This window comes from Ahaetulla prasina, chromosome 4 (genome assembly GCF_028640845.1).
Source record: "Ahaetulla prasina isolate Xishuangbanna chromosome 4, ASM2864084v1, whole genome shotgun sequence".
Lineage (NCBI taxonomy): Eukaryota > Metazoa > Chordata > Lepidosauria > Squamata > Colubridae > Ahaetulla > Ahaetulla prasina.
The window spans coordinates 22,404,069-22,431,974 of record NC_080542.1 but is presented as its reverse complement, the minus strand read 5'-3'; the positions used below and the strand labels follow the sequence as shown (position 1 = coordinate 22,431,974).

The window sequence follows — 27,906 nt, the reverse complement described above, 5'->3', positions numbered from 1 at the left end:
TTATTTAGTGATTGTATTTTGTAAAATCCCATCTTCCTTTATTCCTCATTGCTTGTAGCATATAATTGTAAACATCTTTTGGGAGGGTTGGGGGGTGGAACTGTCATTGACCCCTCTCCAAAAGTTCTTAACAACACTGTTACATGGAAAATTAAAAAGATTAGGAATCTCTCCAAAGGAGATTTTAAACATGTTTGTCCAGCATTCCCTTTCTGTACGAAAGAACCATTCTTCCCTTAATAGAAGAACATAGTTTAATCTCATAAGTCTTGCTTGGAGTGAATGTGGCTGTGTGTATATACACATATATATACACACACACACAGCAACCACACATGTTCTCTGTTTTACAAAAGAAGAGATGAAACGAAACTGAATATATATACCTATGTGTGTGTATGTATTTATATAGATTTCATATTTAGAAGGGACACAAATGAGGTCTCGTGTTTTATCATTTCTGTACACATGACACTACACTGGGCAGTGCTAGGAGGAAACAGATGCAGTCACTTGCCTTTTTTAACTAAAAACAGAGAGAATAATATAACTGTAACAATTAAACAAAGGACTCCTAGCTTTGCCATCAGATGTAAAGTCCCCTTCGGCCAAGTGTGGAAATAAAATGAGTAAGCAACCCGTTTGATTTAATTTGGCATTCTATAGACAGAAGAGTCTTGATGGTTACTGATCTCAGAAAGAAGGATTTTCCATTCAGGGTATCCAAGACTTCGAGGCTTCCTCGAGAAGGGCATGTAAAGTCATCGTGGTAGGGATGAGCCCAGAAAACCTGGATATCACATCCACTTTTGTAGCTGGCTTGCCTGTCCCTTAATCGTAACCCCACAGTCGATGGATGAAATGAGAAAGGGTTTAAACTTGTGTGCAATCATCTGCTGAAAAAAAAAACTATTTGTGTGACTGAGCCTAGGCATCGAGATCTGCCTAAAGAGCTCCTGGGTCATCCATATCCAAGTCCCGTCCAAATGCCACACAGAATAGTGGTTTGCAGACGTTACGGTCTCTGATAGATTTGCCCTTTGCATCGAGAGTTCACCTACAAGCCAAACCCTAAGATACAGGTGTAGAGAGAACGTGCGTGCACAAGTATGTGTTAAGTGTGTGCAATACATCTTCCAACGTGCTACAGAGCCCTTGTGTCTTCCAGGTATCTACGATGCCCAGTTCAACATCTTGGCTGCTGTCCTGTTCTGGGTGAGGGGCGGGCCGTGCCCACCCAGGAACTCTCCTTTGTGTACCCAGAACCATGGTTAGTCCCTGCAGGTGGAAAGTGCTCACCGCAGACCTTTCCCTTGTTCCAAACATCTGTCGTTGGATTATTTGTTTGCCTGGTTTGGGAAGACGGGGGGTCTGGGTTGAAAAACCAGGGTGGCCCTACCACCTCGGTGGCGGGATCTTGGAGAAGAGCACAGCGCCCTGCTGTGGATTTTACAAGGTGCCGTGCTGAGATTCATATTTAGAGAGGATGCTGCGGTAGCGGGTTAGTTCCTGGCGGATATTGGCCACTTCTTGGCGAAGGACGGCGTTCTCCTTCTCCAAAAAAGCTGCCCGAACAGTGATTTGATTCTCTTTCAGGCGGCGAGCATCTCTTGAGCGTTTTGCTGCCTCATTATTCTTGTACCGCCTGTTCCAATATTTTTCATCCTGGTGCAACATGAAAAAGGCGGGGGCAGGGGGAGGGAAAGAAGAAAAAAGTGACATGTAAAAGAAAGTATCACATAATTTTGACAATTTCCCACAAGGCTCTGCATCCCTTAAATGTTCGTATGCAGAATACAAATACACTGCTTTACTTTTATGAGCCAAACAACACTAGGAAAAGCAACCGGGGTGGGTGGGAGTGTGCCCAACTCTCTGCCAGCTGCATGGGCCTAAGGCATGCAGTTGGCAGAGGGTTTTAAATAGATTTTAAAATTATATTTTCAAGTAAAGATGTGCTGTGTTTGGAACACCTGGGACAGACCCTCTTGCTGACTTTGTTGATGGCAGGCACCTTAAAAAAAAGAGACTGATAGCCATAGTCAGCACACCCACTCTGGATACAAATTCCCACTTTTAATACAAACCACCATCATCATCTTTTAATGACTCCCATAATCATAAAGATGGGATATAAATTAACTAATTGAGAGAAATCTGAATACGGCCTTCAGCTTCATGATCAGATAACCCATATTTCAGCCACAGTAGAAAAATAAAATACACCTTAGCTTTAGATAGAGTGCTGTTTGATGCCAGTTACTCAACAAGACCTTGGGGAAGCCATCTGGCTCTCTGCTTTTGTTAGTTTGCCTTTGTGATTCAGTGTATTGTGGGATCTAGCTCCGACCTTGACTTTGTCGAATGGTGTTTATACAGCCATCAAATTAAACCATCATGTGGGTTTTTAGTTCTTTAGACATAACATCTTACAGGAAGGTAGGATCAATGTCCTATTAATCAGGGATGATACGACTAGCACAAACAATTTACATAAGCAAAACCTTTAATATCTAAGTCAAAGTATCGCAGAGCATTTGTGAGACAAATATTGTTAACTACAAAGGAAATACAGTATTGACTGAAAACAATTAAAACAAATCTCCATTTTCACCCTGGCCCTCCCTACTGTTAGAAGTGTACCCTTCAGCTAACCCCCTTAAAGATAATTCCTGTCCTGCAAAAAACAGTGGGGATCTGGGTTTAGACTAGTGTTTTTGACTAGCTGAGGAATTCTGGGAGTTGAAGTATACACCTCTTAAAGTTTCTAAGTTTGAAAAAGGCTGCTTTAGTTCATGTATCATGTCTGTTGGGCGTGCAATGTATTGGACTACCCTGGCTAAAAAAGAGAGAACGAGAGAGCTGGAGTCCAAGACATCAGAAGGGTTTCAGGTGAGGAAGAATCTCCATTCAATGACCTTTCAATGGTGCCAGACAAAAATGTAATCCATCCATGCAAATGAGTGGCAGATTTTGCCAAGAAATGAAGTGGCACTGATGGGGAGTTTAGTTAGTCCAATATCTGCTGGAAACTCTGCAAAGCTTCCTACTTTGTCTTCCTGGCAATATTCTCTTTCAAAGAGTGGAAGAAAAGTTTAGCAACCATTTTAAAAGCAAAAATGAAACATTATAGACAGGTAGCCCAGAATACTAGAAAAAGTGCTAGGAAATAGAACTAAAAGAAAGAGCTGAGCAGATGAAAAATGCTAGAAATAATAAATAAGAATCTTTTTAGATAAATAGAGAATAAAAAAAGAAGATATAGGTAGTCCTTTACTTACGACCACAATTGAGCCTAAAATTTATGTTAAGTGTTATGTGAGTTTTGCCCCATTTTGATTTTCTTGCCACATTTCTTAAGTCAATCACTGCAGTTGTTAAATTAGTAACATAGCTGCTAAGTGGATCTGGTTTCCCCATTGACTTTGCTTGTCAGAAGGTCACAAAAGGGGATCAAATGATCCTGGGCCACTGCAACCGTCATAAGTATGAATCAAGCATTCGAATATAAATCCCATGAACATGGAATGCTGCAATGGTCATATGTGTGAAAAATAGTCATAAGTCACTTTTTCCAGTACCTTTGTAACTTTGAACAGTCACTAAGTGAACTGTTATAAGTTGAGGACTACCTGTACAGTAAATTAAGCAGCTGAGCAAAAATGGTAAAATGATAACAGGTAACAAATAAAAAACCAGATCTACTCAACTTCTATTTTGACACTGTCTTCTCTAATTTGAGAAGCTGAAATGAAGGAACAAGACTGAGATAAAGCAATTCTCAATTTACAACCATAATTTTAAGTTGAGAATTTTAATTCTCAACTTACAACCATAATTGAGCCCAGAGTTACCATTGTAAGTCATGCTGACCATTAAGCAGGTCACCCCAGGACCGTGTACAATTTTACAACTTTTTTGTTGTGGTCATTAAACAAATGCTGCAGTCACTAAGCAACAGCCATGGTCACTAAGTGAACGCTACAGTTGTTAAGCAAATGTGGCAGTTGTTATGCGAACTCATTGTTTCCAATAGGTTATTTTTGCTGGCAAAAACAATAAATTGTCATGATATGGGCCAGTTTCCAAGTGTGACATGTGACTGGGGGGAGGGAGTGGCTGCTGGAATTTTGAAACTGCATTCTAAGTACCTTTTGAGGGGTCCATTGTAACTTTGAAGAATTGCCAATCCATCAGTCATAAATTGAGGACTACCTGTAGCCTGCAGTATTTGGCTCCAAAGCAGAAAACATGTTTCAGAGCTGATGTTACTTGCTCTAACTGTGGGCAGCCCCTTTATTCTTTTACCTGGACTCCTTGTCGCTATCTTCCTAACTCAAAAAAATCTCCCAGCCCAGGAAAAGCTCTGAATATACCTGTATTGGATCCAATAGCACCTTTTCCACCCTGTAACCAAATATTACCCACGTCTGGACAAGAATGCTTCTTTCCCTTGAATAAGTTTCAATCTCTAGAGCCAGATGAATAGCATTCTATGGTCCTGAAGAAATTTGTTGATGGTCTGGTTGAACCTTTGATGAACCCTGGAGAGCTGATTTAGTGACCGTGAAAGCACAAACATTATCCTTCTTCAAAAAAGAGGGAAAGGAGGATCTAAGAAGTCACAAACCTGTCATTGATAGATGGAAAAATTCTAGGGATCATAAAGCTACCGTTGTATAAACACCTTGAAAGCAATGCAATAATTACCCAAAGTCAAGATGGCTACTTCAAGAACAAGCTTTTCTAAATTTATTTTACTTATTTGATTCTAGCTTCTTTGTAAGATTAGGGGAATGCCAAGGAGGATTATTTTCAGATTACACAACTAATAGTTTCACTACATCCTACACAGGTCAGATTCCCCAATCAAATTTGCAGCCAGTTCTTCAAGGGCACATTTCACTTGGGGAAAAAAACAACAACAACCAGTGAAACCAAACCAACTGGTTTGGAAAAGATCAATGAATGTGATCTTGGGAGAAGAAACCAAGTCCTATAAAGACAGAACGGAAGAACAGAGCACAGTGGGAATAGGACAACCCTGTACAAATACTTTTGAGGATGGCATGCGTGACCAGAATGGCTGAATATGGAATGCTAGATTGTACATTACAAGAAGGCTTTGTAGATTAGAAACAAACATCTAAGAGCACTTTGGCAATAGAATAGGATGCATGTTTTCCTTCACAGATGCATTCAAGCAGAAGCTGAAAACCCCTCCACTAAGGAAGCCTTAATCTGGTTTCCTGCGTTGAGCAGGAAATTGGACTCAATGGCACTAAATATCCAATATCCAATCTTTCTTCAACACGACCTGCAGATGTGCAAGATTCAATTCAGAATTGTTAGGAAGGGACCAGGGCTGGGTTTCTACCTGTTTGCCCCGGTGCTGGCGAACCGGTAGCAGCGGCGGTGGGAGGCTCCGCCCACCCACCCAGACATCACCAAAAAATGCTCTGTGCATGCGCAGAAGTGCCACGTGTTACCAATAGCAAACTAGTAGCGCCGGAATTTGAATCCCATCTTTGCAAGGGCCATGAAGCTGCCCCAGGTCTTCTGAACAAGGGTGGGTTATAAATCAATAAAGAAACAAATGCTAACTAAGGCATTCTGAGAGTCAAAAGATATTATACATCATTAGTAGGGACCCCAGCTTGGGAAAAACAACCAAATGAATAACAAATGAAATCCTTCAAGGCAGCCAGAATTTTTCTGGCACCAGTTTTGTGGAAGACAATTTTTCCACTGATATGGGAGTGGGGGGGGAGGGGGAGGGACAGAATGGTTTCACATGCAACCCAGTTCCTGTGCATGCGCAGATAAAGCTTCTCTTGCTTGCCCACTGCTTCTGCGGCCTGGTTCCTAACAGGCCACCCACCAGTCTGGTCCGTGGGCTGGGGGTTTGGAGACCCTGCTTCAAGGTGTCTGACCACTTGTAAAAATTCTCATTCTTCCTGTATCATTCTTCCCCCCCGCCCGCCCCGCTTCTCCCCACACCATTACAAAGCCATTACAATGGAGGGACAGAACTAGGAAGATGGGAGTTAAAATCCTCACTCTACCATAAAGCTTCCCTGAGATTCATATCTATTTTTAGCCTCATTGTTGTGAAGAGAAAAAATGAGGGGGGAAGACCTAAGCATTCCGTTTTCATCTCCCTGTGTTTAGGACCATGGACATTTTGAAAATACTCAGACCTAACCTGGCCAGCAGAGCACCTTTCTGCTGTTCATTAAACCATGTATTTTCTTTTTAGCCTGAAAAAGATCATACAGGTAGTTTTTGACTTAAGGTCCACAACTGGAACCAAAATTTTAGTCACTAAGGGATGCAGTTGTTAAGTGAGTCATTAAGTGATGAGATCAGTTTTTACTAGAATTGGTTATGTCTAGTTTATAAGAAGGGGTGACACGATAGCAGTTCCAATATCTCAGCGGTTGCCACAAAGAAGAGGGAGTCAAACTATTCTGCAAAGCACCTGAGGGTAGAACAAGAAGCAATGGGTGGAAACTAATCAAGGAGAAAAGCAACCTAGAACTGAGGAGAAATTCCATGGCAGTTAGAACAATTAATCAGTGGAAGAGCTTCCCTTCAGAAGTTGTGGATGTTTCAACACTGCAAGTTTTTAAAAAGAAACTGGACCATATTTCCAGCATGGTATGGGGGCAGGGGGATGGGCAACAAGATCTCCAAGGTCCCTTCCAACTCTGTTTTTCTATTCTATTCAGTTACTTCGCTGCAGCTGCCAGATACAGCGGCCTTGACTTTCCGGAAAGAATGTTGTTTAGACTACTACATATCACTTACTCCATACAATCCCCCCTCCCATTTTCTCACAATAGAAATTGTGGCAGGCCTGAAGGGTCAAGGTTAAAATATGGCTTCCAGATCTGACAATAGGTTTTCCTGCTTGAGCAGAGGGCTGGATTAGAAGACCTCCAAGATCTTTTTCAGCCTATTCTATTCTATTCTATTCTATTCTATTCTATTCTATTCTATTCTATTCTATTCTATTCTATTCTATTCTATTCTATTCTATTAATTTTCTAAAGTGAATCACATGGTCACTGAATGAATCACATAGTTGTTAAGCAAATCCAGTTTCCCCAACTGACTTTGCTTGTTAGAAGCTAACTAGGAAGATTGCAAATCGTGGTCATGTGACTGCAAGACACTGCAGCAGTCATAAATACAAGCTGGTTGCCAAGCACCAAATTGTGATCATGTGACCACAAGAGTGATGTGATGGTCATAACTTCAAGGACCAGTCGTCCTTTTTTTCCTAATGCCATCATAACTTCAAACTGTTGTTAAATGAGCCAGTCATAAGAGGACCAGACATAAATGTTGGGCTTGCGCTAGATCTAAACTCCTCCTCCTAAATCATTTTCAAACAACTGCACAGCATTTATTATATGCAACTGCAAAGAATTTATTATATGTGCAATGAACCCATAAAACTGCTTATGGTCTTGTTTTTATTGCTTGGTTTGTGAGTAACTTTGTACTAGTTTGTGAGTAACTTTGTTCTCTCTTTATCTGAATACTACACTCCCTTCCTTAAAGAAACAGCCAAGCTATTTCAACCACATGACGGAGGATGGGAAAATGAAAGCAAAAGGCCTCTGAACCCCAAAGCAGCAGCCTCTCCTTATTCCCAGCTCACCTTCTGATCATCAGGAACCTGTATCTTCCGGGCCTTTTTCATGATCGGCTGGGGCTTAAGCTCCTCTTCTGAGAACCGATGCTTGCGAGGGTCAAAGGTCTCGTGGCCTGGAATGCTGGACAAGGCCAAATCAGCAGGGTCAGGGTCAAAGTTCATGAGGACCTCCACAGCCTCAGGGTCTACCGGGCTGGGTGTGCTTCGGGATACTGGAGTGATAGGACCTGAGGCAGGTAAGGAAGAAGGCGGGTGAATTTTGCACAAAGCACCAACAAAAGTTACCTGCTGGTCCCCTACTTCTTCCTGATGAATATATATCCAACCGATGCACTTCAAGAAAGGGATTAACAGATATTGTGGAGAGCAACCCAGTACATTTAAGTGCTCCTGAGCCAACTGCGCAGACCACAAGGATTAAAAGCTTGCAAAAGGGGCTGGGGAATTGATGCAGGTTAAACAGCACCCCAAAAACCCTATTTAAGTAGAGGTTGATTTTCTGGAGCACTCCATGTCTGACAGGGCCTAAAAAACAATCAGAGAAAGGGCATAGGGGCAAACTTGTTCTGGCAACCCCAAATTGAGGGATGGTTGATTTAAAAGAGTGTTTTTCCACCTCAACCACAGCCAGAATTCTGGGAGATGAAGTCCACACCTCTTAAAGTTGTTAAGATGGGCGAAACACTGTTTTAAAAGCTTACTAAGTTACCCTGCCTGCGGAAATCAGGGGACGTGGCAGGGAAGGAGAAGGTCATTTTGTGGCTAGCAGAACCAGAGATGGCTTGGAGTTGTGCAATGTTGAAACGCCCCTGTGCAATGGATGATGAGAGCACTTGCCAGAAAACAGGGATTCAATATATCTTGACAATCCTCCTAACCTTTTACTCTCCCCCAAGTCCCCAGCCTGGAACACCATTCCCCCCCCACCACTTCCTAACTCCAAATTTCCTGGTGCCTCCTCCCTCTTCCTCAAGATTTAGGACCCAGAAACTGAGCTCAAAATGCAGATCACAAAGCAATATAACCTTCATAAATTATAACATGCAGTTTTAAACGTTCACCAATGACAATCTGCAACTCAATCAGCTGCTAAGACCCATTTCTGGATCCAAAAGTCCCTTTTGCACTTAACCTCCATTTCCTGTTCTAGTCCACATTTTCCCTATCAGCATTCAAGCTTTTTCTTGTTAGCAAACCATCTCTATCTCCTCCTTCTCTGTACACAAATTAATGCTGACTTTTTCCCTGCTACTGTAATAGAGCCAAGGATCTCAGGTGCTCCTGCCTGTTGGAGAACCCAGGTACCATGGTTTCCCCCCTCCCCCAGACATCTGCCAGTCATCCCTTCTACTTTCCTCCCCCTAGAAGACCCCAAATGACCGCCCTGCTGGAGTGCTCCACCCCCACGGCTATCCCGCCCCGCTTTGCAAGCCCCTGCTGCTGGCCCCTTGTGGGAACCTGCCTGCTGGGAGAGCCACACAGGCACCCCTGGAGAGGCCCTGCCTGCCTGCCTCACACCGCAGCCCCACGTGCCCGCTTGCCCCGCCCTGCGCCGAGGAAGGGGCAGGCTGCCAGCTGGCAGGAGCGATGAGCGCAGAGCCCAGACGAGCGACATGTGTTCGCAGAGGCAGGGTGAGAAACGTGAGTGAAAGCAGGAGGCTCCGTGCACAGACACGAGACTGGGCCTTTCCTAGCGGGCGTGGTTGACACAAGGCTCTGGCACACCAGTAACACGGGATTCCCTGCAGCCTCCTGGCATGCTAGGGCTGGGTTTCTACTCCAGGACACGTGCACACACATTCAAACATGCTCCTTAAAGGTGGGAGGGAGAGACCCACAGTTGATGTTCAAGAAAGGGGAAAGCTTCATCCCCGGGAGTTCTCCTTCTTATAAGTGGAGTAAATGCCTTACATCTAGGATCCCCAGGTTATGGGGCAGTGTTCATGCAAAGCAGAGGTTTTTCTGTTTTTAAATGGAGGCTTGTTAGTATACAGAAATGCTAACATAGCTGATGTAGCAACAAGAGGGGTGGGGAAGGATTGGGGGGGGGGTTTACAGGGCAAATATCAGGATTCCATGCTTCCTGGAAGGCAAAAGAGTTTTTAGATAGAAGAGAATATTTGTAGTTTGGGGTTGAATTGTGCGGTCCTTGATGCTCTCCGAGCTTGATGATTTTTTTGCAGATGTTTCATTGTCAAACTAGGTGACATCATTAGAGTATTGATGATGTTACCGAGTTTGGTAATGAAACATCTGCAAAAAACCCACCAAGCTCAGAGAGCACAAAGGATCCCATAGAGTTTTCGGAGGACGGGGTGACTTAAATGTAAAAACATCTAGAGAGGGGAGGCAATTTGTATTTAATGTTTTGGATTCCTCCCCCCCGCCTCCCCCACACCAGATATAAGAGCTCCAGTTACTTTCTTTACTTTTGTTAGATTTAAATAAAAGAGAAAAATATTTACAGTGGTTTTAGATTCACTGACTAACAGATCTGGATGAATAAAACAATTTCTGTGTTCATTTCACATAATGTGCTCAAAAAATTAAAACTTTATGGCATAATGTGATGGCCTGGTCCGTACAATAGGGTAAGATCATGGCTGAATTCTCTTTCCATGCTGGGTCACCAAACTCCATGGAGTTTTAGTGTGTTGTGAGAATCCAGCTTATGTCTTACAAGGAAGCAATGGAGCATTCAGAAATGCGGGGTGTTCCAATTAACATTGAGCTAATCAAGTTAGAGAAAGCAAAGGATCATAATTGAAAAGAAATTTTATGGGAGGTAGGGGGAGATAGGGAGGGTTGATGTACCATCAAGTCTTAAAATTTGAGAGGGACCATATACATTAATCAAATATAGGAATTAGAAATTCACTTAAAAATCTGCATTATCTTGAACATCAGTTTAATTACATCACTTTTGCATCCTACTGATGATACTGTCTGATATGATCAAAACCTGGAGCTCCACTGGTCTAAGAACGACTCTAGAACAGTGTCTCTCAACCTTAACAACTTTAAGCTGTGTGGACTTCAATTCCCAGAATCCCCTAGTCAATTATGCTGGGAATTGAAAGAATTCTGGAAAATGAAGTCCACACAGCTCAAAGTTGCTGAGGTTAAGAAACACTGCTCTAGAGCACACTTCTGGTGTTGCATATCCTCCAAGGAGCCCCAAACACTGTGGATGGAATCAGTTCATCCCCACTAACTTGCACTTTTGATATTTTTCACCATAACTGCAATCACCAGTTTTCCATCCAAACGCTCTGTAAACTTCCTCCAACTTCTCAACAATCACACTTCTAAATGGAAGCCAAAAAGCAACATTCAGAATCACTTTCTAAATATTATCCAACTCAAACTTCTTATTATTCTGTCTTTTAAAAATCCACACACTCCACCTTTCTATTCGGAATCAGAACAAAGCTCAGTCAGAAATGGTTAAAAACAATATTATTACCAATCTGAGGTGGGGTTTATATTTGCATTTGGTTTACTGAATTAATCCATTTTCTAATGTTGCTGAACCATAAACTATTCAAACAGGCTGGACTTGTACAACATGCTAATCCTTCCACCAAAGCCCTAAACAAGGTTAAAACTAATCAAACTTAGCATATTGTGCAAATCCAGACAAAGAAACTGAAGTTTAGAAGTTATTGTTTTCAGCATGGGGGTTGAACACAGTACCCAACTCAAACTTCTCAGACATTCCCAAAGCCTATAAAACTGTTAAAGTAATAATAAAGTTGAGTATATGCATTAATTTGCAATGTTTTTACTGTTGTAGATTGTCTTATTTATTTATTTATTTATTTATTTATTTATTCGTACTTTTATACCGCCCTATCTCCCTAGGGACTCAGGGCGGTGTACAGCCATATAAAAACACATAAATATACAAAGTAAAACATTCATCTAAAAAACTTATTATATAGGCCAAAATTTAAAATAGACATATAAACAATAAAACCCAATTTAAAACCAAATCTAAAATTTAGACATTTAAAATTTAAAAAATTTTAAAAAATCTAGTCCAGTCCTGCGCAAATAAATAGATGTGTCTTGAGCTCGCGGCGGAAGGTCCGAAAAAGGTCTTAAATCTCCATCCCATTCCATGTACTCTTTAATATATCAATTCTATTATAACATGGGATTTTCATCCATTGGATCAATTCTCCACAGGTGTATCTCTAGCTGTATGGACTTCATCTCCCAGAATTCCTTGCAATATCTATAATTAAAATTCCGTGACTGGGAATTCTGGAAGCTGGAATGTTCTGGAACATTGGTGAAGACTGATGTGAACTTTTGATCAAGTCAGGATAAGCTTATTTTCAGAACACTGCATTTTAGTAGCCTTTAGATAATTCTATAAAACCTGTTTTCTGGTCCTCTCCACAATTCTCCGCAGCTGCAGAGAAGCTTCAAACTTCTCTGAAATTCTACAACTTCCAACAGGTAGAGAAAAGATTTCTTATACAAATCAGGATGGGATTAAAAATAACATTCTTTCCTAGGTGCATGGTGTGTGCTAGAGTAGAGGCCTCCAACCTTGTTCCCTTTAAGACTTGTGGACTTCAACTCCCAGAGACCCTCAGCCAGCAAAGCTGGCTGAGGAACTCTGGGAGTTGAAGTCCACAAATCTTAAAGGGACCAAGGTTGAGGTACACAATTCTTTGTGTATCAAACTGTATTTGGCATGTGAAAACTAGGGTAGGAATGAGAGGCTGGACTTCTCAGCAGCCAGCTGAAGGCTGCCACTGCCACAACCAGAAGGTGGGACTGAAAACTATTTGCAATTAGGAGGAGATGACACTGAGAGTTCTTGCCACAATTAGGGGTGGAATATGAAACTGCCTTCCTTCCCCTCTCTAACCTAGTGAGGGTGCTAAAATATTTTTTTTTATCACCTCCACACCACTGCTAAGCCTGCATAATACACCATGTTTCAAAGAATAGTCTTTCTGCAGTTATTTATCTGGAGATTCTCAGTCATCCAGGTCTTAGTTGTCTCAAAGCAGTGGTGGGTTTCTACCAGTTCGGGCAAACCAGTAGTGGTGGCAGCAGGAGGCTCCACCCACTCACCCGGACATCACCATGGATGCTCTGCGCCTGCAGAGGTAAGTAGAACCCACTACTGTCTCAAAGGTGTTTTTTTTCCCTTTCAAAAGGCAACTGGGCTGCGTTTTCCTTGAGGAAGAAGAAGGGGGAGGGGAGAAAATGTTTTGCTTCTCATCCAAGAAGCTTCATCAGTTCTGATGGACCTATTTTTCCATTCCCCCCACCATCAGAACTGATGAAGCTTCTCAGATGGGAAGCAAAACTTTTTTGTTCTTCTTTCTCAAGGAAAAAACAGTCCAATTGTCTTTTGAAGAAAAAAGCACCTTTGAGTATTTTTGTTAATCCAAGAATAAATATATTTGTAATAACTTTAAAATAATTTTCTTTTTAAAGTAAGAGGAGCTAGTCAAACAGGACATACAAGAGTACACTTAGCACAAGGGTCAAATAGGGGGTTAAAATTGAGGTCTGGAGCAGAAGGAAGAAAAAATGCACTTTTCTCTGCTCAGCGCACTAAGTCCTTTTGTCCTCATACAGATTTAGCCACAGGAAGAAAAGTATCTTGGAAGGAATGATTAAGAAAAGGAAAATAGTCTAACAGGGAAAAAAAACCCTAAACATACTCCTCTCTTTTGCTGCTCTTTCATTGCAAATCAGTCTATCTTTGTATAAAGAATGTTTTGTTACATGAAAGGTCCCCAAGTCTTTCTGTCTTTAAATAAAATATAAATTACAATATGACTTTGCCCCTTATAATTCAAAGGACAAGTTTAAATTACGCTTTCTTGTTATCCCATAGAGCAGGGGTGGGGAACGATGGCCCCTTGATGACTTGTGGACTTCAACTCCCAGAATTCCTGAGCCAGCCATGCTGGAATAGAATCAGGAATTCTGGGAGTTGAAGTCCACAAGTCAGCAGGGGCCCATCGTTCCCCACCTCTGCAATAGAGGCTCTGCAAAAAAAAAAACAAAGCAAAGCATATAGCAATGCAACTCTAATTTGCACCTTAGCTTTATAATAGTGTTCTTTATAATACTATGAACAAATATTTGTGTAGGCATCTATGGTTTTAGGCCTACGATCAGTGTGTGCTGGATGTGACAGCTAAAATATTTGGAAGCTGAGGGGAAAAAACCCAGACTGTGGGATCCTTGATGCTCTCAGACCCTGGTGGTTTCTTGCAGACATTTCATTACCCAACTAGGTAACACCATCAGTGCATATTTTACCTGGTTGGGTAATGAAATGTCTGCAAGAAAACCACCAGCTCAGGGAGTAACAAGGACCCCACAGTTCAACCCTGAGCTACAAATACTCTCTTCTATAGAAAAAAACAACTTTGGGACAGGGTTAAAAGGAGATTCTTACAGCCCTCTTACAAATCTCATCCCAAAAGCAGGAGAGCTACAGGAGCCAAGGATCACTATGTTTTCATCTCCCACCCATCCCCAAACACACAAACCATCTTCTTGCTCAACGTACAGCCAAATTTACCTGTCTTGCTGCAGTTTTGGTCATAATCGCTGCCGACTAGACCTTCACCAGATGAAGAACAGACTGAAGATGATGAAGCACAAGAAGCCGGCCGACTAAGATCCACCACTACCCCACTGGAAGGCGAGGCAGTGGGCTGGCTGCCTGGGGAATAGGACTGATGGGCTGGGCTTGGGGGCAAACCATTTTCCAGCAGAAATTCATCCAAGTCGACGTATTCAATCTCATTGTAGGGCAAGGTGCGTTCCCACAGCAGGGAGCCCAGATATGCACAGTGCCCAGGTCTTGAGACACTGAGATCGTCCTCCATTTTACGTTCCTTGTCTTTGATCACACCTGCAATGGAACAGAAGCAGCAGGGGAGGGCAAAAGGGAGAAACGCAGGTTAAAGAACAAGATGTGTGCGATGTGTATGATCTAAGAATAGGAATCTACCGAAATGCGATCAAAAACAAGACAGGCAATTAACTGGAAAGTCAGAATCTGGAAAATTAGACCCGAATTTGCTCACGCTAGGAGGAGAAAGCTGAAGGTGGTAAATCTTGAGATAAGATGCTTAAGAAAACGGCAAAGCTTGTGCCAAAGTCATACATAAAGGTCTTTTAAAAACAAAGTGGATTTGGACAAGAAGAATAGTTAATGAATGAATTAATAATTGTTTCCCCAATATACCACACATTCTATTGTTATATTGGCATCCTTCAGTCTCAAAAGACTATGGTATCGTGCTCTGGAAACAGCATCTAGTGTGGCTAAAAAGGCCAGTTCAAGAGCGGCAATCCCTTCCACACTGAGGGCAGATACATTCTGTCCCCTGCCCAGCCCCCAGATTTCGCTGGCTCCTGGACCGCCTCTTTGCCTCAGCCTGCTGAACAGATATCTCTTCGAATTGAAGAAGGCCATGCTGCGCCTTTAGCCTCCAAGCTGAACGATCGATCGGAGCTCAAGGTTTCCCAATTGTTAATGTCCATTCCCAGGTCTCACTTGCAGATATCCTTATATTGCAGCTGTGGTCTCCCTCTGCACTAATTCTCCATACAGGAGATCTTTTGGAATACGACCGTCAGCCATTCTCACGATATGCCCAAGCCAGCATAGATGTCACAAAGCACACATTGCAGCTTAAATTTTCTACCGTAAAGAGACAAGGGCCATATCTGGCCAAAGCAGCTTATAATTAAAAAAGAAGGACCTAACGTAAAGAGGAAAGGGAAAACAATGAATGAATATAAATTACAGCTACGCATATTTAAGCTGTTCAGTCAAAGAAGAGGTGGAGAACTATGGACCTTTTTTAAGTTCTGGACTTCAACTCCCAGAATTCCTGAGCCAGTCATGCTGGCTCAGGAATTCTGGGATTTGAAATCCACAAAATCATAAAAGGGCCATTGTTCTAAAGGAAAATTCAATTCAAAAGGAATACAAAATGCCTTTAGGAATGATAAGAGCCTTTCCCAAACCAAAAGTTAATCCTTCTTCAAAAACAGAAAACATTAAACCTCATCATCTTCCAACTCCAGAAACTTAAAAAGTTTAGCACCAATTGCATTTATAGTTCTCTAACTTTGCCTTCAGTGGTTGTGGGAGCTTCATCACTGGAGGCTTTCAAGAAGAGAAGAGACTGGACTGCCATCTGTTAGAAATGGTATAGGTCTCCTGCTTGGGGAGGTGGGGTTGGATTAGATGACCTATAAGGTCCCTTCCAATTCTAGTAATCTATCTATCTAATCTATCTGCCTGCCTCTATCCATCCATCCATCCATCCATCCATCCATCCATCCATCCATCCATCCATCCTTCTTTCCATCCATCCATCCATCCATCCATCCATCCATCTTTCCATCCATCCATCCGTCCATCCATCTATCCTGAATTTTTGGAAATGGCAATACAGGTAGTTCTTGACTTACGACCATTTAGTTAATGACTATTCAAACATATAACAATGCTGAAAAAGGTAGTCTTCACACTATCTCAGTGGTTACATGATCAAAATTCAGGCACTTAGCAACTGGCATGTATTTACAATAGTTACAGTGTCCAGGAGTCATGTGATCACCATTTGCAACTTTCCCAATGGACTTTCGACATGCAAAGTCAGAATGGGGGAAGCTGGATTTGTTTAACAACAGCAGCAAAAAAGGTCATTAAATCAGGCATGGCTCACTTAACAGTTGCCCACTTAGCAATGGAAGTTCCAATCCCAATTATGGTCATAAAATGAGGACTTCCTACATACAACTGGAGGTTTCAGAGGGCCAAATTTTCCTTATCATGCTTAGCCTACTTGGGGCAAGATTATTCAACAGACAAAGCCAAGATGTCTAGAAGGGATTCAGAATGAAATGTAACGAATAAAAATTAAATAGCACTACGTTATTATAATTTGCAAGTTAAGTAAATTACACTTAGCACAGGTCTGTTTGAATCAAAGAGATGGCTATACCATCAAGTTACTTACAGGGATTATTAAAGTGTGCTGTGGGGAGACTTGTAATGTGTTGTAAAATAATCATTCCAAGCTGATAATCACCATAACTGTACAGGTAGTCCTCGACTTGGAACAGTTTATTTAGTGACTGTTCAAAGTTACAACAGTTACAATATAAGTGACTTATGAACATTTTTCACACTTGCAACCTTGGTAGCATCCTAAGATCTTATGATCAAAATTCAGATGCTTAGCAATTGGTTCATATTACAACCGTTGCTATGTCCCACGGTCATTCGGTCACCTTTCGCAATCTTCTGACAAGCAAAGTCAATGGGGATGCCAGATTCGTTTAACAACCACACTACTAAATTATCAACAGCAGTTATTTACTTAGCAACTGTGGCAAGAAAGTTTGTAAAATGGGGCAAAAACTCACTTAACAAGTGTCTCACTTAACAACAGAAATTTGGGGCTTAAAGATTTTTACAGGTGCCTCAGTGACTCCCTTATTTCAGAGGAAGAAAAAGTTGGCTTGATGTTAGAATATAAGACTTGGAAAAATTAATTTAGGCCATCCATCTGCCTGCTCCGTTCAAAGACCAGATTTAAAGGTTGCTGAACAGATGGCCTTTCTGCTTCAGCTTGAGTACCCACAAAGAGAAACCCACCACCTCTCAGCTATGGGCTTTCTTATCTTTTCGTTGTCTTTTTAGTTTCTCCTGATATTCACTTGCATGCATGCAGGTAGTTTGTGGATAGATAGTCAAGAATGTTTCTTGATCAACAATTCTGGCAGTGATAGTCAAAGTTTTTCCTAGCTGCCATTTATCCTACCTAGACTGAAACCACCTACCCACTGCATTTTCTAATTAAAGCTTTGTTGGAAACTATTCTAATTGTACAGTAGTGCTTCTAACCTTAAGATGCATCCTGGCTGAAGAATTCTGGGAGTTGAAGTCCACACTTCCTAAAAGTTGCTGAAGGTGAGAAACGCTTCTTTTCAGAGACCAATAAAATCAGAGGAACACTACATAACCCCAATTCCAAGCTTTTTAAACTTTTAAAGTGGTTATGCAAACTAATAATCCCATATGTATGGGTGTCTGCAGGAGAGGGAAAGGGACAAATTGGGGGGGGGGAGAATAAGCAGACGAAGTCACCATATAAACACCATAACTTACACCCTTGCATCAGATGTCAGGATGCAAACACATAAAGGGTGGCAGCTGTGTGATGGTGTCACCAGGCACATGTTGGTATTCTGCCATGTCTACTGTTTGCTGTAGATAACGCTGTCCCACATTCTACCTCTGATCTCCTTGGTGGCTTCATGCAAACTCAAAATGAAGTTTCCTCCAGATTAATCAGCAGCTGGTACCTTAAAAATTCGACCTGTTTCTTTTTTAAGGTGGAATGTGAAAATCCGTTTTGGGTTCAAAGCTGCCTGCTTCTATCATGTTGTTTCAATCAGTTCTGTTCTGAATTTGGAAGGATCCCAAATGATCAGAACAGCCTGCTTCACCCTTGAAGCAACTGCTTCAGATTAAAAATGTAAAAAGGTTTTCAGATCAGAAAGATTCTGCACTCCCCTAGTAACAAATTATGGATACTAAATCTTCCCCCTATCTTTCTGCAACTGTGTCACTCTTCTCCAGGATTTGCATGATTGCTCTAAGGTAGGGTTTGGGTTTTGGGTTTTTTGTTTTTTTGTTTGTTTGTTTTTGCACTGCAGACTTGGACATGTATCTGACTGTGCTGGCTCAGGTGTTTTTATTTAGCTTTTTAAATACCTGGCAGCGAGGACGCTCCAGTCAGGGACCGCCGCCGTTTCATTAAAATGGTTCTAATCTATGGTTGTGGATAAAATGAAGGACTAAAAAGCAAGGACAACTGCAGATCACTGAGGCTGTAAAATGCAATCACTCATATCTCTAGTGTAAAACTGCTGAAATCTGCCCAGGACTTATCCTTCACTTTCTCCGCCCCAAGGCCTGCCTGTTATTCAGCAGCAAAATACAAGCGCGGCTTTACCCCAGCTGACCCCTGCTGCACTCAACCATATCTGATCGGCTTCATCAGTGCTCCTGTTCCTTTGCTGCCCCTTGCCAGCCTGAAGCTCAGAGAAGGCAGCCGGGAAGGTGGTTCTTTTCAGAGAAAAAGCTAGCTGGCCTTTCAAAGGAATGCATTTCTCAGTGACTTTAGTACAGACAAACACCCCAGACCATTAATCTAGGGCAAAAGCAAAAGTATGGCAAAAGCAGGATTTTCTGCCTGGGTGAGCAGTCTAGCCCCTGAATCCACTGGCTTAGGTTCAGATATGATTCAATCTGCTCCTGCCTAGTGCCTAAATCTTGGACAAAAGGGATCCATTCTCCCCCCCCCCCCACACACACACACACATACCACCTACATACTGCCCTTTGGTTGCCCCAGTGTTTACAGGAGACTGCAGAGATCTTTATTCATGAGTGGGCTAAAATAGAGGATCGTGCCAGGAGGTGAGTAGGATAGGATATAAACATTTTTTCAAACTCCTTAACCTGACACCTACTATCTACCTATATGCGAGCACAGACATACACACACACACACACACACACACACACACACCTTTCTCCACTGCACCTGGGCTGTCTGTGCTCCCTCCACAAATCACAAGGTCTCTGGAAGCTTAGGTGGTTGTCTGCTTTACAGGTGCCCAACCCACGCGATGAGGTTCAGACAGGCCTGGGAGTGGTGCTCCATACCTGAACTCTTACGTTGCCTGTACACGTGGAAGAGAAGTCCAGGCCCAGCTGATGGGCTGTGGCGACATCAACCTGGCGCCCCGAAACTGGGCGAGTCACTCCCAACGCCCCATGACTAGATTAAACCCACATGCAATTCCCAATTGTGAAGAGATGCCCCATACAGATTGATCCCAGAATATTTTCTCCCCTCCCTCCCTGCCTCCCTCCCTCCTTCTCCTGCTCCTCCTCCTCTCTTCTTCCAATGCCAGGATCCACCCACGCAGCTACCTGAAACTGGCAATTATGAATTGCTGGATGAAATCTTGACCCAGTCATGAGACTCATCAGAGCAATCCATGGCCGGTTTTTAAAAAGCCTCAGTCTTCCCCATCTGTAAAATGGGAACAATGAACTACCTCAACAAAGGTCTACAAGGATAAAATGCCTACGGAGGATACATAACGGGAAAGAACAGGATATAGAAAGAATACTGCTGATATTATTTAAAATATGGGGAATAATACTGTGGAAAATAAATGTGATAAACATTTTGTCTCCATTCCTCCTTTGCCTTTAGACCTGGCTCTTCAGCACAAAGGTTTTTCCTGTGTGGTAGTAAAATTACCTCCTAAACTGCTCCCTCACTCCCCCAAAATTTCCCATTAGTGCTTCCCCATGGCCAATTTAACATGATACCTAAAGCTGGACTTCAGCATGTGAGCCTTGTTTTCTAATTCTGCCCCACTAGCTATTGCAGGGGTGAAAATTGTTTCAGAATACAAAGTACTTCAAGGTTGAAGTCATACAATATATTTAACCTGCATTATTCCTAGGCATGTATTACATACGTACAGTAAACAGAACCATCAGGTAATCTAGCTTAGGGTCCATATAATACCCTCACCCACTAACCACAGTAGCTTTGTGACTAATGTGGCTCAGGATATTTGGGGATCAATTGCTAAAAGGAATATAATGAAACAAAGAAGGGAAATAGCTAATGCCCAATATTCAGGTTGTGGTGCCAAGTGAAGTGAACACCACAAAAATTTATTATTATTATTTTGAACCCAGGCTCAGCCAGCCCACTGCAGTCATAACCCAAACCAAATGAAAATAATCAAACCTTCAAACAAAGAAGCCAGGACCAAGCAGCCTTCCCAGTGGTTGGAGTTATCAGAAGCAAACGAAGCCAGCCAGCAAACATAGACAACATCATCATCATCATCATCATCATCATCATCATCATCATCATCATCATCATCATCATTATTATTATTATTATTATTATTATTATTATTATTATTATTTTGAACCCAGGCTCAGCCAGCCCGCTGCAGCCATAACCCAAACCAAATGAAAATAATCAAACCTCCAACACAGAAGCCAGTGCCAAGCAGCCTTCCCAGTAATTGGAGTTATCAGAAGCAAATTGAGACAGCTAGCAAATGTAGACAACACACAAAAAAAACCAAGAGCAGAATGCTCTCCAAAGCAACATAAAATAATGCACGTGGCAGAAAGAAAAAAACATCAACAACCCTTGAACGCTAATACGGATGGTCAAGGTTAGCATCAGCTCCTGAAATCCAGGGGGAGGGGAGGGGAGGGGAGGAAAGGAGGTGCACACGTGAAGTAATATGTCTCCCAATGCAGGCATCCCAATACACTTATTGGGGGAAGGGGGGCTTAAAACACTCAACGGTCACCCCTCAACGGTACACAGGGATCTTGTCTTAATGAGGGTCACGCTGCTAGGAGAAAAATAAATATTAAATAAGGACTAAAAGGGGAGGTGGTGAGCCCATAGAAGATTCTGCCCAGGTAGGCTAAAGGATCCAACTGGCACCCTTCAAACCTTGATCTGGCTTACCAGCTGCACGTCCCCACGTCATAGTCTCTATGCTGAGATACCCTTCTGAAGGGTATTCATTTATTTATTTTATTTATTTATTTATTTTGTCACAACATCATACAAAAAGATTATATAGTTAGTATATACACATATAATATAATTCAGTATGCCGAGATACTGAATCCTTCTGCCCACCTCTCATTCTGACTGCTAAACTAGAATATAAATGCCAGATTGTGGACAGAAGGGGCTCCCCCCCCACTTATTTTCTCCCCCTTCTTTTTCTTTGCGCGGGGGGAGGGGAGGAGTTTGCTGACCCTGGGAAATGCCCTGATTGTCCCCACAATATCCCAGCTGCTGCCACCCCCACCTCCCTTGTCTGATTGCTCGTGTGAAAAGTCTTAGAGATTGTTTCCTGGGGCGAAGCTCCACGCCGGCACGTTTAGTTCCCTCCTGCTGTGTCCCGTGGCTGAGCTGTGTGCAGCTTTAAGGGATTTACTGCTGCCAGCCAGCAGATGTAAGCGTGTGTATGTGTGTGTGTGTATGCACGCGCATGTACAGAAACACCCCTTGATGGATCACCCTGGAAAACCCTGACAAGTTGGCATTTCTCCAGCAGCAAAACTCCAGGAATCCTGGTTCCCCAAACCTTCTCTCCAAGAGGGTCTTAAGGAGGACGACCCCCCTCTCCATTCTTCAATCCCAGCTCAGAAATCCAAGATCTCTCTGCTTATCCTCTCCTGGACCCCTCCTGCAAGGAGACTATGACAGCCATTTCCCTACCTGAAAACCTGACACCCCCACAAGCCTTCTATAACAATTTTTAAAAAAAAAAACCTCTGTGATGATGATGATGCATCATGAGGCATTAGAGCAGAGGTCTTCAAACTTGGCAGCTTTAAGACTTGTGGACTTCAACTCCCAGAATTCTCCAGCCAGCATAGCACAGTTGGCTGGAGAATTCTGGGAGTTAAAGTCCACAAGTCTTAAAGCTGCCAAGTTTAAAGACCTCTGCATTAGAGGAACTGAATTAGAATAGAATAGAATAGAATTTTATTGGCCAAGTGTGATTGGACACACAAGGAATTTGTCTTGGTGCATATGCTCTCAGTGTACATAAAATTAGAAAACACAACACTAGAATTCCATTTTAAAATGAAGGAACTGCAACAGTAGACATGGTAAGTGCTTCTTAAAGGTGTCATTACAGGGAATGGGGATAACTAGGATAGGTTTTAGGCTTGGAAATTCCTCTCCCTCCACTTACTCCCCTCCCCTCCTGATCTTTGAAAATCTTGGATCCACCTACATCTTGGCCAAAACCTTCCAAAAAATTTCACACGGGTTGGACTCCAACTCCCCACTCCTCCCCCTCCAGCTACTGCTGCAGTCCACTCTAGCAGAAGGGTGCCAGGTTTGAGGAGGGCAACTCTCAAGTGCTATGTGTCTAACTCCACCTACTAAACCATATCCTATTTACTATAAGGGCTTTGCTCTCCTGTGGAATTCTCAGATCTAAGCCCCTCCCAGCCAAAAGCTATGAGAGAACAACCTTCCCCCCCACCTTCCAAAGCTTCATTAAAATGATGATCCCATCAAAATTAAAATGGTGCTGCATCTTCTATGCACAGCGGAAGGCACAGGAGCTCTTATAAGCCATTTCTTGAAAAAGAATCTTCCTTGAGCACAAATCTTGTTCTTGCAATTCACAGTACAGGAAACAGAACAAAAAGGGGAAGTAACAGTGCAGGTTGAAATGAGGACACCGCATTAATGGCAACACTCCCTCTGCTCCTTCCCCCCCCCCTCCTCTTCCCAAATCCAGATGGCAGAAAAGGTAGAAGTGAAAGCAAGCAGAAAACCACAGCAAGACGGCTTCTTTACCACTGGTGTGTTCCTGTTACTTTAAAAGAGACTGGTCAGGTTGGGATGGAGAAGACAATCCAAGGTTGCAAGGAATCCCAAATGAGCTGGGAGATTGGGAAACAATTGTAGTCAGGAGGAAAAATGAACAAGATGGAGTGACGTCTGGAATGATATTTATTATAGGGTCTCTCCCTCCCTCCCCCCCTCTCTCCCCCCCCCCCCCCCCCTCTCCCTCCCTCCCCCCCTCTCTCCCTCCCTCCCTCTGGTACATGCACACACAGAGAGCCCACAACAACCTGATACCATTTATCTTTAATGTGACATAAGATACCTAATTATTTTAAACTGCATCCATGTTGGTATGTCTCAGGCAAGTTAGGCAGAAAACACTTGAACTATTAAAATTAAATACTTGGGAAAGGCTTCTCAAGGTTCAAGTGGCGGATGAAAAATGATAATGGCCCAGAGGAGACCCTCACTTTAATTCCGTGTTCCCACAGGCACACTGAATCAAAACCAGCCAAACGTATCTAATGTGTGGTGCAACCTGGCCAGCCATATCAAGTTCATGCTTCAGTAAGTGGGACAAGCCCATTTAAAAATGGGTTAAATAAACCATGATTTGGTTCATAATTGGAAAATAGGCTTTGCAAATATGGCCAATCTCTTTCTCCCTTTAGGGGGGGGGCTCATCCTCTTGGTTCCCAAACTGTAAAATGGAACTAGCAGCAATTCTATATATAGTTGATGGATTATGTGCCACCAAAGTTGTTTTTGATTCCTAGCAACTACATGATGGATGATAGTAGATGAGATGATTGACTGAAATATAGATAGATAGATTAGAGAGAGAGAGAGAGAGAGAGAGAAAGATAGTTGGATGGATGGATGGATGGATGGATGACAGCTAGCTAGTTAGAATGCTGATTGAGTAGATAAATGACAGATAGATGATAGATGATAATCTACATAGAGACACAAAAAAAATGCTTTAGCAATTTCTAAACAAACAAATCAAATCAAATCAGTCCACTGTGAACTGGTGAAACAGTTGGAAAGCAGCAAATGTTTTGCATGGCTGTGAGCACAAATGCTAGTTAGACCTGGCATGTTGCAGGTGGTGGGGGCGGGGTGAGGTGGGGGGGGTTTTAAATCACTCACATGAGCCTAGGTCCTTGGTCCCCCGGCGTTCAGGACTCTTGACCGGTCCTTGCAGGAGACTCTTGAGACTGACCATAGTGGAACTGGGACCTCCGATCGCCAGAGGAGGAGAAGACATGAGACTGGGTGCCGGACTGCCCTGGGCCATGGTGAAGGTTGCGGCGACAGCGGTCGTAGCAGCAGTTAACTCCAGGAGATGCCCAGCGCCGACGGTGGGTTCTTCCTCTCTTTCCACGATCTCCAGCAAAGTGTTCCGACTTTAGAAATATATATTAAAAAAAGCAAAAGCATCAAGTTTCGAACTAGACCCTGACGAAAATCCACCGACTATGCTCAGGAAGGGAAGGAAATTTCAGGACCTGGATGATCCCCCCCCAAAAAAAGATTTATTTCCCGCTCCCCCCCCCCTTTCTTCTCTCGTTCTCCTTCCACCACCAGCCTCCAAATAAGCCTCCAGGGCGCCGGCGGACGGCCCCCACTTTGCCCCGCTCCAAATTTAGCAAGCAGTCGGCACCAAGAAGGATCTTCGCAGAAGATCTGTTAGGATCTTGCTGGAGATGAGGCTGGGGTGGGAGAGATTTAATTTTTATTTTTTTTTTAAAAAGCAGGAAACAATAATTAAGGATGATTAACGGGGGGAATCGACTGTCTAGCTCGTATTTTTTTTAAAAATGGATTTATTTATTTTGGCGGAAAATTAATGACCCTTAAAAGGTTTTTCTCCGAAGCCCTAGTCTTTCCCCCTCTCTAAAGTCTAAAAGGCTCGGCGATGTGATCTCTTCACTAACAGATCCTACCTCCGCTAAACGATGGATCAACTCGCCTTTTCCTCCTCCAGCTAAATCCTAGAAGCACTGGAAAAATCAAACCGCGGTCTCCAACGAGGGGAAAGCGTCTTCTCGAGCGGACAATGAAGGAACCCGAGATTTTCGCACCTGCTTCTCTGCCAGATCGCCGTTATAATAAGGAGGAGAAACCGAAAGCGGATCCCGATCCGTTCCGGAGTCCTGCGCAGGCTTCCCCCAGAAGGGAACCAATGCATTTGAGCTAGACGCGTGCAATAGACGGATAGATGCAGATATAAAATTGCAAAAAAAAAAAAATCGCTCCAGTTACTTTCCTCAACTAGCACTTCCCAACTATTTCCGAATTCGCCCCTCCTTTTGCCACAAAAGTAGGAGGGGTCGGGCAGCGAAAGTGGGCGGGGCTTCGCGAACCCTTCTCCACCAACCAGCCGCCCGAGAGCGTGAGATTTGCAAACACCGCTCCCCCCGCAGCTTCTTCTGTCATGTGCGTCTGCCATGGGGCAGGTGGGGCTCTGACCTAGATTTGACCAATGGGAGGAGAGACGGTGGGAGGAGCCTGACCCAGTTTTGACCAATGGGAAAGCGGCAGGGGGAAGAAGGCGACAGTTCAGCCTTGGAAGCACGCGGGGAGGCACGTGTCGCTGGTGTTGTGATGGAGAGCAGAAAAGGAAGCTTGGGTCTTAAAGGGACAGCGGCGTAGTCACCGGAAAGTAATAGTGGGGTGGGGGCGAGGATGAAGAGGGTAGACAGATCAAATCTGGAGTCCTGTGCGGACATGACTTTTAAAAAAATATCCTTGAGTTTGGATTAGTCTTCAGATACTGTCCAACTGCCTGAAGGATAGCAATGCCTCATATCCAGAAAACTAACTTTCTCACATGCTCTACAGCAAGGGTCTCCAACCTTGGCAACTTTAAGCCTGGCTGGGGCATTCTGGGAGTTGAAGTCCTTCAGGCTTAAAGTTGCCAAGCTTGGAGACCCCTGCTCTAGAGGTGCACAGAGTTTTGCTCTGAAGCTGTCGGTTAAAGCAATCTCAACAACAGGGACAGAAGCAAACATTATTTCTTTTCCTGCTCATCATGGAATGATGGACGCATAGATTTTTTGGAAGCCTTTCAAAATAATGTACTTTTCCCATGGTGATGTCCCAAAGATGCTTTTTCAAGAGGCAACTGGACTTTCTGGTTTTTCTTTGAAGACATTTCGCTTTTCATCCGAGAAGCTTCTTCAGCTCTGACTGGATGGTGGGGAATGGAAGGATTTGCAGATTCTTGTCTCCTTGCAAACTCTTGCCTGCAAGGAGTATAATAAGTCCTTCCATTCCCCACCATCCAGTCAGAACCGAAGAAGCTTCTTGAATGAGAAGGGAAATGTCTAAGTCCAGTTACCTCTTGAAAAAGGACCTTTGGAACAAGCATGACTGGATGACTGAGAATCTCCATAGACATCTCGTGGTTATGCTTGGCTTGGACAGATTTTACGTAAATGTGACTTTAGAGCAGGGTTTCTCAACCTTAGCAACTTTTAAGATATGTGGACTTCAATTCCTACAATTCCCCAGACTGCTGGCTTCTGAGAGCTAAGTCCACAAATCTTAAAAGTTGCTAAGGTTGAGAAATTTTGTTTTAGACTAGAGTCAAAATACGAGCCTGGAGAGTGAAACAATCACCATTTTATTTCACAGTTGAAAGTAGCCACTAGTGTTATACTTTTGGTGTCCAGAAATCAGCAGTTGAAATTTCTCAGGAAATGAAGGGAAACTTCGTAACTTAATAATTTCTGCATTAGAAGTTAGTAAGCTTTTTTTTAAAAAATACAGCTGGAGCTTATTGAACATTTGAACAATTGTTAGGGCCACACATTTCAGTGTGTTGAACACTGCATGAATCCCAGGGCTAACATGAAATTGTGAGGATCTGTTTTTAAATAAACCCACATTTTTAGCTTTCGTGATTGTGAGTAGACCCAAAAGTTATGGAAGTAGAAAAAGGGAGTACTTTTTCAGATTGTATGATTACCTGTACAAATTCCTTTTTTCCTGCGCACTGCTACAGGTAATCCTTGACTTAAGACCACAATTGAGCCCAAAATTTATGTCACTGAGGCACTTGTTTAATGAATTTTGCACCATTTCACAGTTCTTAAGTGAAATTGTTGTTAAGTGAATCTGCGTTCCCCACTGCCTTTGCTTGTCAGAAGTTTACAAAAGGTGATCACAAAACCCAGGGACAGTGCAACCGTTATAAATATGAATCAGTTGCCAAGCATCTGAATTTTGATCACATGAGCATGGGGATATTGCATTGGTCATAAGTGAAAAATGGTCTTAAGTCATTTTTTTTCAGTGCCATTGTAAACGTTGAACAGTCACTAGATGAACTGTTATAAATCAAGGACTACTTGTACTTGTCTTTCTGTCAATAGAAGTAAACTGGATTCATACATTAGACTTAAGTCATAATGCTTAGATTACATGTTGTGTGAACTCAGTTAAATGCAGTTAATTAAAACCACTCCAAAACTCTAGTTTATTCAATAAAGCATCATGTATGAATCCAGCACCTGCTTACTTTCCCACTTGTTTCCTAAATCTGCACTTAAGTGTAAAACCCAGGGTGTTTTTTCAAAAAGACAACTGGACTTTATTTTTCCTTGAAGATGTTTCGCTTTTCATCCAAGAAGACTGTTCAGCAGTCAGAACTGAAGAAGCTTCTGGGATGAGAAGTAAAACATCTTCAAGGAAAAACAAAGCCCAGTTGCCTTTTGAAAAAGTACTTTTGGGACAACCATGATCCAGATGATTGAGAAACTCCATAGACATAAAGTG

At 42.7% G+C, this 27,906-nt stretch overlaps 1 protein-coding gene across 3 annotated transcripts; it reads right to left on the bottom strand.

Moving 5' to 3' along the window:
* Positions 1 to 11: 11 nt before the first annotated feature.
* Positions 12 to 25,439, bottom strand: DBP (D-box binding PAR bZIP transcription factor). 3 transcript variants are annotated; one of them, XM_058181074.1, is made up of 5 exons: positions 25,209 to 25,439; positions 24,274 to 24,530; positions 14,229 to 14,564; positions 7,670 to 7,890; positions 12 to 1,665 (listed from the first exon to the last, which is right to left on the bottom strand). In XM_058181074.1, the coding sequence occupies exons 1-5, from the start codon at positions 25,313 to 25,315 to the stop codon at positions 1,450 to 1,452; spliced, it is 1,137 nt and encodes a 378-aa protein (XP_058037057.1). In that variant the 5' UTR covers positions 25,316 to 25,439; the 3' UTR covers positions 12 to 1,449. The 3 variants fall into 3 exon arrangements, with proteins under 3 accessions (XP_058037057.1, XP_058037059.1, XP_058037058.1); XM_058181076.1 differs by having other exon boundaries at positions 25,097 to 25,437; XM_058181075.1 differs by having other exon boundaries at positions 25,071 to 25,436.
* Between the last annotated feature and the right edge of the window lie 2,467 nt (positions 25,440 to 27,906).

Bases quoted from the DNA above. Each gene is read 5' to 3' on its own strand.
- DBP (XM_058181074.1), bottom strand. From the start codon at position 25,315: ATGCATTGGTTCCCTTCTGGGGGAAGCCTGCGCAGGACTCCGGAACGG. The intron at 24,531-25,208 runs GTGCGAAAATCT...ATATTTCTAAAG, and splicing joins GCGATCTGGCAGAGAAGCAG to TCGGAACACTTTGCTGGAGA. The intron at 14,565-24,273 runs GTGAGTGATTTA...GTTCCATTGCAG, and splicing joins GACCAAGGACCTAGGCTCAT to GTGTGATCAAAGACAAGGAA.